General features: G+C 43.3%; 1 protein-coding gene across 1 annotated transcript; it reads left to right on the top strand.

The window, feature by feature from the left end:
* Positions 1-9948: 9948 nt before the first annotated feature.
* On the top strand, positions 9949-12816 carry LOC126045998 (calcium homeostasis modulator protein 6-like). The gene is given in 5 exon segments (XM_049817755.1): positions 9949-10096; positions 10098-10237; positions 10240-10529; positions 12399-12455; positions 12457-12816. Coding segments are annotated over 5 exon segments (936 nt in total). The 5' UTR covers positions 9949-10007.
* The last annotated feature ends 421 nt before the right edge of the window (positions 12817-13237 follow it).

The raw sequence follows: 13237 nt of genomic DNA, 5'->3' as shown, positions 1-13237 counted from the left end.
TTGAAGCAAATGGAAGAACAGATGGTTCGATGCCATCGGCAGCCAGCAACACAGGCTGTTGGGTAGAAGTGTCTGTGTCACAACGAAGAAACAGTTCAAGCCCTGAAAAATCTGGGGTGCCCTTCTTTACCAGGAAGTGCGGTGAGGAAGAGCAGGTAAACGGCATCAGCGCAGGTAGCCCTACTGGGTGGTGGGAGGGCTGGAGAAGGTCGGTGTTCCTCAATGCTTGCTGACAAGAGAGGCTGCTGGCCTCGCCTTTGCATCCGTTGTCTGAAATGCAAGAGAGAAGCAGTCTCAGTGAGTTCTGTCCATGGCAGAGGCACTCAGCAGTAGTTTCATCTGGGTTGGCTATACTGAACAATTTTTGAAACGTCACTGTATGGTACCCAGTAGCAAAGGTCTCTTTCATTCCCTATTTTAAATGGAGTCACAGCAGTGAAGTGTTTCTGGCACATGCCTCTGCTCACATTCTTATTCTTTTTTTTGGTTTCTAAAAATGTTAAATTTCTGCATCTCTGACCACAGGAAAAGATGGCTATCCTACAACTAGGGATATGTGGATGGGTTCCTGTATTCATCTGAGACCCCGCTGACTTCACTCAACTTCTCTTCAATAGCTGATGTTCAGTCATGCATGCTTCATTTCAGGGCTGCAGTCTAAATTAATCTAAAATTAGTTCAGTGTATTCTGAACCAAGTGAATGGGGATTCAGCCCACAGGTAACAGTGTGTGTGTTTGAGGGTGGAATCTGGTTCTTAGATTTTTTTAATGACTTTTTGAGTCCAGCTAAAAATTGGCTATGTATGTTATATACATCATTGTGACTAAAGGAAGCAAAGGGAATGGAGCACATTACCTCATTTCTTAAAACTTGTAAGATCAAAGCTTATTCTGAAGGATTATATGTCTGAAATAAATACATCAAATTCTTCTGTTGGCCTATGTATTTTCCACTGATGAAAAGTTTTTTCTTAGTGTTTGAAAGCATATAGTGTTTGGAAAATAGCTGTATTTCTGCACTGGGGCATTAAATTCACATTTATTTGGTCTGCAAAAGTCTTAGCTGGGATCAAACGTACTTTTGTCTAACTTTAATCCCTTTGCTCTGGCTACTCTGTTAAAATTCAGTAAGATAACTTCAAGCTGCTAAGTCAGACAGACCTAACGAAGCCAAGATGTTATTTTCTGTCCTTTCTTGGCAGTTGACTCCAGGAGCGCTCTGCAGCAGGAGGCCTATGCAATCCAGTGCGGGATATGTCCATACTGTCATCAGTACACAGACTGTTATCTAAACAAGTTCAACTTTGAAACAAACAATGCCAGAGCACTTCAAAGCAAGAGCCCAGGACCTTTTTAAGGAAGGAATATAGCTGTTGTCTGCTTGAGGCAGGCAGGAGAACTGGACCCAACTACACAGGTGCATTCTGAAAATACTCTGAAAACCAGGATTACTATTGGGTCTTCCTCAAAGCTTGCATCAGTTTTTCTACTGATAATAACTAACACAGGTCGGTGACTAATTTAAATTTGTGCTTGCCTTGGTTGCTGCTCTACCTTGCACAGTGGCTGCAGCCATATAGGTCAACAGGAAAACTAATACTTTCATGAGAATTTAGATTTCATCTTGCAGTTTTCGGTGAACATGACTGCAGTGGCCGTGATATAACTAAGGAGCACATGAATCCATATGTGCAAGGCCATATCCTCTCTGCTTTAATTCGTATTAATAAAAATAGCAAGAGAACAATGTAAATCACGCATTGTGGTAGTGATGTTCTTTTGGTAATGGAATTATGCAGTTAAATCCCGCAGACTTGTTCTCAGTCAAATTCCAAAAGGCAGAAAAAAGCAGGAGGAGAGATGCTGTTGGCACGCCTTTATATATCCATGCTCTCCACAAGAATGCCTGCAACACTACCAGAGTTACTGTGGGAATCCTCATTATACTGAAAGACAAACGGTGGGATCCTAATAGTCCTCCTGGGCCTCAGTGATGCTGTGAAAGTGCTGTTCTTCTCATCTGTTCTCAGGTAAGCTTTAACTTGTACATGTAGGGCGAGCTGGGACTTCAAAGCTCTTTAGCTCAGCATCTAATTTGGGTCTTCCCAACGTACAGCCCCATCCACCTGGGCTGCGGACATTCACCAGTCACAGAAAGGAAAAGCACTGTGGGGTCCCCTGGGAAAGACAGCCATGAGGAATGGGCCGTGACCACCATTTCTCACTGGTAGCCTGCTGTGTGTATGAGAGACCCTTGGGGAAGACATCAGTCCCGCAGGGTCCCCGTCACAGTGGTGACAGCCCACTCCCAGCTTCCCACTTTTCTAAGAACCTCTGACAGGTGGGCAGGCAGCAGCGTACTGATGTTCACGTGCACAGCATGCACACAGAAAGGTTGGCTCAATGACCTGTGGTACAGGCATATGACTCTATGAGGAAAGAAGCTCTCCGTCTTTTTATCCTATTTGCCATTTTATCCCAGTGTATCTAGCCATTCCTTCAGCTAAATGCACATGTAGCATTTCCCCCAGATGCTGCCTTTCCTGCCAGATTGCCCAGGCTGATAAAAGAACACAGCATTCATAGCATTTATGATGATTTTCCAGAAGTTTAGGGACTCAGAGAAAAATTGTTTAGCATTTGAAGTGCATTTTTGTGTAAGATATTTAGCATGATACTGTGGCCTTTTCCCCCTCTGACTTGTGCCCAAAACCACCTGTGATTTTACTGGTTTCACTCCTAATTGGCCCTGGGACAGCCAAGAGCAAAGCTGTCCCCCTCCAACTCCCAGGGCTGTGCTACCATGAACAATAATCCGTAGCAAAAGGATATTATGAATGTATGACTTACTTTCCCCAAAACATTAACATACATTTTTTTCACCAGTAAGCACTTTCACTCCAAATGTTACACACTGTCTAGCTATGTACCTATCGCCAGTTGGAAGGCAATCTTCAAGGAGGTGGAATGATTCTAAAATCACAAGTATAAAAATCCCTGGTTTTCCACTTTGTCTTCATCAAGGTTGTAACAGAGGAAGCTGGGAATGCCAGGAAAGATGGGCCCGTTGGATCTGCCCACAGGAAATGCCAATGAAGAAATCTTGAGGAGGATGGGGCGCGGAAACTTCCCTAGACTGCCACACTGCTGGGAGACTAAGCTAGGTGAATTCAGCCTGTGGCAAGAGAGAGTAGGTGATCGGCATACGCATTTCTTTTTCTCCCAGAAGAATAGGACTAGCCTTAAGATGAGGAGCTGAACTCTTCAGGACATGCTAAGGAAGGCCAAGTTGCTTCATGACCTAGTAAAGATGCTAAAGCACTTACAGTAGATCTTAACTGATAACTATAGTCTAGAACTATATTCACTTCTCTCATGCTTGTCTTTTCTTTATATGGCATAACCCTTTTTTTGATCAAGTCAAGTAATTGTATTCTTTCATTTATTAAGTTTGCCAGGTAACGAAGGTGACTGTGATTGACCCATTATCAATTATGAGATCCCACTTCCCCAGTGAGTGGTGAACAGTATGCAATGGATTTGCGTTAAAATGTCATATATCTTCTCCTCCAATAAGCTGCATGGAGGATCTGTTTCTGACAGTAGAAGTGGTAAACTCTGGTAAAACACAATCTTGTATGCCTCATGAAGTTTCTTCTGGTGGACCCAACTGCAGGTCGCTAGCAATGGGAAAATGGGCAGAGGACCAGAGTCCCCGGGAGGGTACTTTAAATAACTCTGCCTTTGCCTAAGGTAGAGGAATATAGAAGATGTTCAACGATGCAATGAAATACTTACAGCTGCAAGTGCCTTGCAAAGAAAATTACAATGATGGTGGAGTAATTGAGCATTACAGAATAAATGAAAGCAGACCCAGACACTTGGAAAGTTACTGCTAACATAAGATATAGGCAACTGGGAATGCTTTCTCCTTATGTCCCATCTATCATTCTTTCCTTTTGAATCATATCTTCCTATCGAAAAAGAAGAAAGAAAAAAAAGATTTTTCTCTGCCAGTTACAATGTCGTAGATTCTCCCAGGACAGGCTGACAGCAGGACTAGCTGCTTATAAAAGGCAGGTACCAAAAGTGCTTTTGAGTGTAATAGAATTCAGCCTTTGATACAAGCCAGACATACCTGCTATAGAGTCTGACACGACTCATACATTTGTGGTAAGCTGAAACAGCTTGGGTATTCTGCAGGTAAGGAATGAGATTGATTAGGAAAACTATATGAGCAAGTGACATTGAGGAGCAGAAACTTTCCAATTCTGTAAGAACAGAACTCAGTTACAGGAGACCGAGACTGTTTCTAGACCTCTCCCGAGGTCGTCATTGCTGAATGAAGAGTGGAATGAATGTTCATTCTGCAGAGAGAAATCTATGCTAAATTTTAATTATATGCTAACTCTAATATATCATGTAGGCTGTTTGGTGGGAGAGGGATTGAAAAATCTGCGGTGAAGTCTAGTCACCCATCATTTCCTTTGCGAAAGTAGTGCTTCCTGGTGAAGTTATCTTCCTCCAGCGGTACGTTAGAAGTAGTAGCTGTGGCTACTACTGTGAAATTTCTTTTCACTGGTAAAAGTGTATTAATGTTTTTGAGCACTCTTTTCCATATGGACAGTTGGTTTGCCTGTCTTCTAAACTTACTAAGAAGAAATGACTGGCATCCCTTCACAGGAAGATTCATTAGGGGTTTTTTTTTTCATTCTTAACTTGCTCACCTGATTTTACCCAGAGAAGGCTGTGAACTTATTGTCATAACTAAGATAGCTGCATGTGGACAGTTTTGAAAGGGATAGGGTCTCAGCTCTTGCACTGCCTTACTGTTAGAGAAAAAATTCTTTAAGTAATAAAATTTGGGCAGCAAAGGAGCCCAGGATGGGAAACTGGAAATGGGGGAAAGGGCATACTACCATGAACTGAAGAACTAGTTAATTAGTTAAAGTTTAAAAAGAGGAAGAAGGATTAATTGAATGAAAAAGTACAGAACATATTTTGTAGCATATGATCAGACAGAATCAGGCTGCACACACAACACACAGAAGGAGTGGAAGAGACTCAAATCTCAGCTATTCAGCAATTCCAGGACAGCAAGATGTGATGGCATAACCTGAAGAAAGCAAGGACACATGGAATACAAAACATTTATAATAAGATTATAGAAGTATTTTGGATTTAATGTGCTTAAACTTGAAAAGTAATTTTATGGCATTTCATTTTCCATAGTAAATTAAAAAGACTGAGCTTTGTTTTCTTATAACTGACTAGTTGACTACCAAGGGTAATTTACCTGATTACAGATGAGTTAACTCTATAATCTGCCTCACTAATGCTCCTTAAATTCATCCAAAAACCTGACAACTTCTACCTTTTTAATCCTATGAAAATATCATATATTTTCTTATAAATTCAGCAAATTTTTTTCACTTAATCCACAGACAACACTTAAAGAATCACACAGACTTATTCATGGCACTTGTAGATTGTAGATTAGTGTAGATTGAACAGTAAAGCCCTCACACTGCTGGTTGCTGTAGGACACTCGGACTGGGTTACAGGACGCTCCCCATCCAGAAATGAGACCTGTAGTATTAAAAAAGCAGCAGTTAATAATAGCAAGAGAAAATCAGTGCAATGGCCTGTGTGACTGTACCAGAGCTCACCCGTCAGAGCCTCCTTCAGAGCTACACTGAGTTTTGCAGACGTGGTTCCTTCCTACCCACTAAAATTCATTTTCAGCCAAAAACTGCTAATAAATGTAATGCCTTAAAATAGCAGTATAATGTACACAAATACTTGTAAGCTGTACATGCCCAGTCACAGTGCTACTTCTCAGGCTGCTCTCTACTAAGTATTAGTACTATTAATGATTTATGTGGTGCCACTGAGCTGTGTGACACTACACAAACATGTAAGAAGGCTGGTTCAACTGTAAAGTCAGAATAACTTCCTCGGTTTCACAAACTGAGGTAATGGGCCCCCGGGGGACGTCAGTCCACCTGGAGGGTAGGTCCAGATCTGCTTGTGGACAAGACCCCCACTAGTTAAGCATTAGTTTCACCTGGAACGAGACAAAAGGCATTACAAGAATTTTCCTAGAATAAAAAAACTTTTCCATATGTCCTTCTGAACTAGGCACTGAGAAATGCAGCTTACAAGTCTCTCACTTGAAGAAGCAAGTCCAGTTGTTATAAAAAGAGAACCAGTGCTGATGTGCTCTTTTCCATTGCATCCATGGGTGTACAATGTACATTAGAGTAATAATGTGAAGAGGAAGTTGAGCTTGATAAGACTAATGACAGGAATCTGGGACAGGATGGGCCTTGGTCGGAGCAGCTAGAAAGAGAATGATTTGTAGAAAAAAAAAAACCCAGTCTTTTGCTATTCCAAATAGCAAATGTCCCAGCAAAAAAATAAATAACCTATTGTAAGGACTTACTAACATGACTAAAACAAGATCTACTCAAAATGCGCACACGCACACATACACGCTGCATTTAAGACCAGTATTACGCATTTGATACGACCACAGAACTAGTTAGGCTACAGCTTTTTCCACCTAAAAATGTTTGAGATTCATTCAGCTGCAAATGCAAGGATAGAAATTAGAACGTCAGGGAGAAACTTGATAAAATATTAAACAAGTCAATTTGTATTCAATTGACTGACCCCTGCATTTTAATAAAGTATATTTCAAAAAGAAAACATGTTTCAAATAATAAAAATAATGATTTTGTTCTAAAAATATCTGCCTTTTGCATTCTGGCATTATTTTCATCCCCCTCAGAAGGCATGAAATTTAATGCAAATCAATGCAAAAACAACCATTACCTTGGAATTCTGTGTTCTTTAGCAGAAAACTGTTTTTTTAAACACTTCCCAGTTAATGCTTTACAGCTGTTGCAGCGAGACAAGTGTTAATTTAGAGGGCAAGATAGAACTGCCCCGGGAGAACAATGCTCTGAGGACACCGAAAGCAGCCGACCACAGGGTTCTGTGCTCCCCTCCTGCCTGGGACCCTCTCCAGCCCCCCCAGGTGGGGCTTGCCCCAGCCATGGCCGCTCCCCGTTTGACTCCTAGCACAGCTACACCCTCGCTTTCCAACCAGGGTGGTCTCTCCTCCCTCTCCCACCTCTTTCTGGAGTATTTACTGGAAACATGTTTGCTTGGAGGGGAGGGTTAATCCTTTCTTCACGCAGAGCTCCCTGCCCTTTTCGCAGGAAGCTTGTTCCTGAAATCGTATTTTATTACAGATAAATAAAACACTGCTAAAATTAGGCTCAGAAAGTGAAGTAGCAGCACTTCTTGGCTCTACTCTTTCCCCTGTGTGGTCGTCGTCTGCTCCAGAGGACTGCTGCTGGTCGTTGGGATCCCTTGTTAAACCAGAGGTGCTCAGAGGCAGCCCACGTCCCTGTCTCTGTAATGAGGTGCCTTTGCAGTGATTTCCCCTTGCTTCTGTTGTTTCTGCCATCCCGACATCTGCTACGACTTTTTCAGACACGGTGAATTCTGGTTTCAAGGTACGCTTACCACTGCCTCTGGGTAAAAATCAAGGCAACAATATTTGCCAATAATACGAAGTTATTCTGGATGGTTAAACTTCTGCTTTAAAGAACTGCAGATACACTGTACTAGACTGCCTGACCAGAAAGCAAAATGGCAGCTCAAATTCAGTGGAGGGGAAGTGGTGTTCAAAGTGAAACCAAATCCTACCTTCATATATACACTGATAGACTCTAAACTGACTGAGGTTATCCCTCAGGACTGAGATTTTTTTGTTATAATACATAACTCGCTAAAGTATCAACTCAGTGCTTCATGGATGATCCAAAAGCAGTTAAAATCCTAGAAATTATTACAAGGAAATAGAAAACAAAACCGTGTCAGTATGCTGTTGTAGCAAACTGCGATTCAGCTGCACCTTAAATGCACTGTAAATCTGGCATACACCCCATTTCCCATTATGTAAAAAATGATACCTGAATCCTAGAGACTGGTTCAGGTGGCAACCTGGCTAAAAAAACAATAAATAAACAAATATTACATCAGACAAGGAACGACTAAATCTATTAGTGGCTCCTCAGCCTGGAAAAGAGGGGGCTATGATGAAGGTGTGCAAGATCAAGAGCGGATGGAGAGACCAGGTAGGGCTCCACTCTTTTCTCTCTTCCCCTGCCAGCACTTGGGGGCATCGAGTGGGGGGGGTGTCAGGTTTGGATGAAGGTTAAGCAGACTTGCTATACAATGTCTCGGATGTTAAAAAAATCTGCGTGGGTTAAAACTGCAACTGGACAAATTTACAGAAGAAATACATCAGCAGGTGGTAGATGCAAAAGGAAATTCCTGAAATGCAGATTGTTGGAGTGTGAGTGCGTTCCTGAGCTTGCTTTCCCTGCCCTCGTGCTCCTTCCCCAGCTTTCCGCTGGAACCAAGAGGTGACCGGGCTAACTCAGCCTTCAGCCTGATTCACTCTGGCTGGTTTACACCTTTCTTTAACCCTGCCGCGCAAGCGATAACAAAGCAAAGTCCCCTCCAGGCTGACGCAGGCGTTCGGGTCGGTGGCAGGGTTTCTCGGCAGCAGCTCAGCACGGAGCCCAGCGTTCGCCCGCGCCAGCTTTCCACCCGCTGGGCTCCTGCGGCCCCGGGTACAGCACGGAGCGATGCGGGCAGCATCACCCCTTGCTGCCTTGTCAGCACCAACACCGGGCTGGCCGAGCTGGAGGCAGCGTTTGCCTGAGCCCAGGGTGAGGCTCTGGCTTTGCGGTAAACTGTGCGGTGATAACGCCCGGGAAGAATCGGTGCAGTGTAAATGACAGCATTTGAAATCGGATCGGGATGAAGTCATACCGCTGATGCACCCAGTGAGGGAGACCGCTCATGCAAGGGGCGGGTGATTTTGACTCTCAAACCCCAGGTAAGTGGTTGTGGCAGAGAAAATGACAGCGGCCACCAGCTCTCCGGCTGGCTGCACGTCTGGCTGCCACCAAGCACGTAACAACAGCAAACTACCGCACTGCCTACATCGCCTCGGAGAGCTTCAGCTACATGGCTACGAGCAAGTAACGAAGCTTCAGCTTCCTTAATTCTGAATGCCAGTTCACCTCATCTAGATTTAGAAGAGACAAGCCTTAGCTAGGAGCCTGGTCGAGCTCCCTCAGGGCATGAATAAAACCTACGGACTCTGGGAGCAAATGTTTTCATAGGCAGCTCAGTCTTCCAAGCCCAGGAATCCCTTCCAGATATTTTTCTTCATTATGCAAGCCTTTTCCATCATTTTTCCACGTCATGCCATCTGCTTAGTTTCCGCTCGTTTAGGGGTAGATTTTTTTCTGGGCTACAAAGCTGCCGCTGCGTGCTACGGAGGAGGGAGTCCAAAGTCTGGTTCCTGGCAAATGGTACTCTGGTAGCTGGAGCTTCAGTGGAAACCACTTACTGGGTCATTGCTATGTGTGCACGGGCTAATTTGCTCTAACTAAAACTAATTTTAAAAGATTAATTGATCAGCTTGAATAATTAACATGTTTGTAGCTGAATTGTCTGCCAGAAGAGAACAAGCCATGTTGTGTTGCTCATGGTAAGGCAGGATAAAAAAATGTACGCAGTTCTGGGTGGTCTTCTCACATTTTATTCACACTTTGTTGCCTCACCGAGAAGCTTCACTGAAAAGATGATGAGGTTTAAGGTGTTGCTAGTTAACAATGCATGTGTGGACAAATACAAACTATTTTTATAGGAACAAAGATAGATCTTTGCTGTTTTGACGTTGGTAACTGGGGTGGGTTTCCACTGCAGTCTCCACTTGACCGTGACCCGGCGCAGTGAGCCAGTGCTCTGCTGTCTCCTCTGAGAGCTGCTGCTGTGCCTCAGCGCATCACCACCACCGCTGAAGGCGAAAGCTCTGCAAGCTTCTCTAAGCTGCGGGAGCTTCAGGATACTTGTCTTTCTTTTTTCCTTTTCTGACTAAGGTTTCACTCTCCTCAAAGTAAGGGGGGGGCAGAAAATGGGTAAGTTACAGGGGGCACTGGAGTTCTGCCTCCGCCACCAGACCGTTCTGGGTCACAGCATTGTGACAGCAAGCACATCTTCTCCTTGTGGTGTTCAAACATCCCAGCAATCCTGGGAATGTGCTGTACGGCTCCATCTTCCTCGCAGTGCCTGCCTTCATCCTCTCTCTGCTTGGCTGAAACATGGTGAACACCAGGACGTGGTGCCTGGGGATGGGCAGCTGCCCTCCAAAGATGCGCTGAGCTGCAGTCCCTGGGGAACCTGCTCCCACTGCTGCCTCGTGCTGCCGTCCGTGACAGCCAGGGCTTTGGTGGACCCAGGCTTCTCCTGGATCACGGTAGCCCTGCTCAGAGCCAGCTTCTACAAGCGCACGGCCAGCGGGAGCAGCCTGATAACGAACCTCGTGCGTAAAGATAAAGGACGAGAGTGCCACAAGCTGCTGCTCAAAACACCCTGCAACGAGAAGTTGTTGGAGGAGATACCAGGCGAATGCCTCAGCCTTCAGGCACAGTCCCAGGTAGAGCCTCACCGCTCTTCACCCGATGGGCTTTAACGCTGGCTGCTCAATGCATGGTTGTGCCTGCTGGGGACAAACAGTCCTCTCTCACGCTATATATTGTGCCAAATGTACACCATTAGCAAAAATTCATTAGCAAAAAAAAACCACCCAAAAACCCCCAACTAACAGAAAGGTAGCAAGTGTATATTTGTGCTATTTTCTGATTTTGCATGTTTGCATGGCAATTGTTTGGCACTGCCATTTACAAAACCTCTCTCAAAGCCAGGCAGGGAACCAGCCTAGAGACCAGAACTTTCCACAGCAAGTTTTCTTCTCATTTAACTTAGGCATGCTGTGAGTTCTTATCTTTTTCCACCTTCACCCCTTTAAATACCTCAAACTTCTGTAAGTACACGTTAGGTGAGGGGAAGCTGAGGTCATGAATAGAGAGGAAGCTGAAGCCTCTTTGCAACAGAGAGCTGGCAAATGAAACGAATAAGGACAGCTGGTTTGACTACAAATCTCAGCGCTTGGACCTATTAATAATTTCACACTTGTATTCTATAAGAATAGTTAAAATATGTATCTGTCTTGTTAGAGTGGTTTTGTGATGAAGGCAAACTGCACAATCAAAAAAACAGCACTTGTGTGGGGATTTTTTTTTTTTTTTTTTTTTTTTTTTTTTGAGTGGAATGAAACCCCCAAATTTTGGCAACACTCCAGTTTTGTTTCTAGGTTTGTTTGGTCATCGTCTTAACTCCAGTAAAAAAATCAGGTTTTATCACTTTTTCTCAGGAAAACATTAAGGCTGGTTAATGGAGTTAACTTTATAAGAGACTATAATTACTTGGATTTTTGTAAGTTCCTGTTTAGTACAAATGCTTATTAAAACCAAAAAAACTGTTTATATTTGTTAAATATTTAGCATGCTTCTCTGCCAAGAAAAAGGCTGAAAAGGGGCAACTCTATACCACTGAATTCAGATAGGGTAAGAAATGAGCAAAATCAAGGAAGACTCACTCTTACTGATATTGCAATGAAATCTAACAAACCCCAAATCAGTCAAACAAGAACAGAAGATGTGTGAGAGCATTTTTATTACTGACCATTATTTTTAATATCTGATCTACTTTCAACAAAATTAAGAACGAAAAAGAATACAAACTCATTTTTCTTTTAGCACTCAGTGGTTTTCCCTTGAAAAAAAATCAGCCTGAGGTGAAAGGGAATGCTGTGAGATGTCTGCCTGGACCTTCCAGCTAGGTACCACTGAGTACTGAAGGGACCAGCATCTACCTGTTTTATGTGGGGCCTTTTGAGACTTATCTAGGAATGTTAAAATCATGTATAGAACAAGAATAAATTCCCATATTTAATAGTCAAGTCTGTGTCCGACCTACAAAACATACAGGACACAACTTTTCCTGTCTGCTGCAGCAAGTGGCTATATTTTTGCAGACTCAGACATCAGGGAGAGAAGGTACTTCCCAAGAGCAGATGAAAAGCAGGAGGTCTAATTGGCAGCACCAGAGGCAGACAGGGTGATTCTGCACCCTCTGTACCGTAAATCTAACCACAACTGCAGAAACCCCTGGTCAGTATCTTGCCTTTAAAGTTAAGAAGCAGGATATAACTGAGGAAAGAATTTCACCTTCTCTTTTTTTGGTATTCATCCTCAATCCAATCAGCTCAGCTCAGGGGTGCAGGAGTTCTGTAAGGCTGGCTGAATCGTATGCACGGGATCCTCTCTTTCTGCAGCGAGCAGACTGTTACAGGCGCTCCAGGGTATCTTTGCTTACAGTTTTTATGTCTGCTTCAATATTAAGTTCTATACTCCTACATATGACCATGCAAAACCACTGTTAACCCACCTGTCTCTTTTCCAAGCTGATAGGACGCCTCCTGGTAGTCAGCATCGTGACAGTGGCACTGATTGTAACACGTGTCTGTCATCCACTGTCGCTCCCCGGTTAGCTGTCTTCAGCTCAAGTTCTGGAAAATTTGCTCGAAAAAGGAACGGGAGCTCTTTGGGACCAAGGCTAAAGAGCATGCAACCAGGCTGGCAGAAATAAATACAGATTGCTTTTTTGAAGGCACTAACCCAGCACCATTTCAGACTTCCAGCAATGAAGACTGGCGGAAGATTTCATTCTTGTAGACCTTAAACTCACAAGAGCAGTATTACAGCATGATACACAAGGACATTAATACAAACAGAGGCAACAGCATCAGATTCGGGGAAGATCAGAAACCCCCTGTTTTAGGATTTGTGGATGAAGAAAGCACAAGCGAATCAGGGTTTTAATGAAACAAATCCTTTGCAACCCTGGCAGTCTTTTAACCCTACTGATATAAGAAGGGTCTTATTCTGTGCTCTTATTGAAATCTATGCAAATTGTACGTAGAAGCTGATAGTCGTAACCCTCAGCAGATTTGTTTTTAAATATACTTTATTACTTTTGCTTAAGTACATTTAAATAAATAGATCTGTCATGATGGGAGTTTTCATATGTTGCTGTTCATTAAGAAGAGCCACATTGTAAAATAATCAGCATCCACAAAGATGTCAGCACGTACTATGTCAAATTATTACCAAACACCTTAAAGGCATTTGGCAGCTGGAGCAACAATACCAAACCTTCATACCTGGCAGTATCAAAGAGGCAAAAAGGAATGGAAGTTTTGATCAGAAATTCCACTTAGTTTATTAGTTCTTACTTGACAAT

Source organism: Accipiter gentilis, chromosome 15 (genome assembly GCF_929443795.1).
Source record: "Accipiter gentilis chromosome 15, bAccGen1.1, whole genome shotgun sequence".
Lineage (NCBI taxonomy): Eukaryota > Metazoa > Chordata > Aves > Accipitriformes > Accipitridae > Astur > Astur gentilis.
Note: the sequence above shows the minus strand (reverse complement) of the source record. Positions and strands in the feature narration are given on the sequence as shown.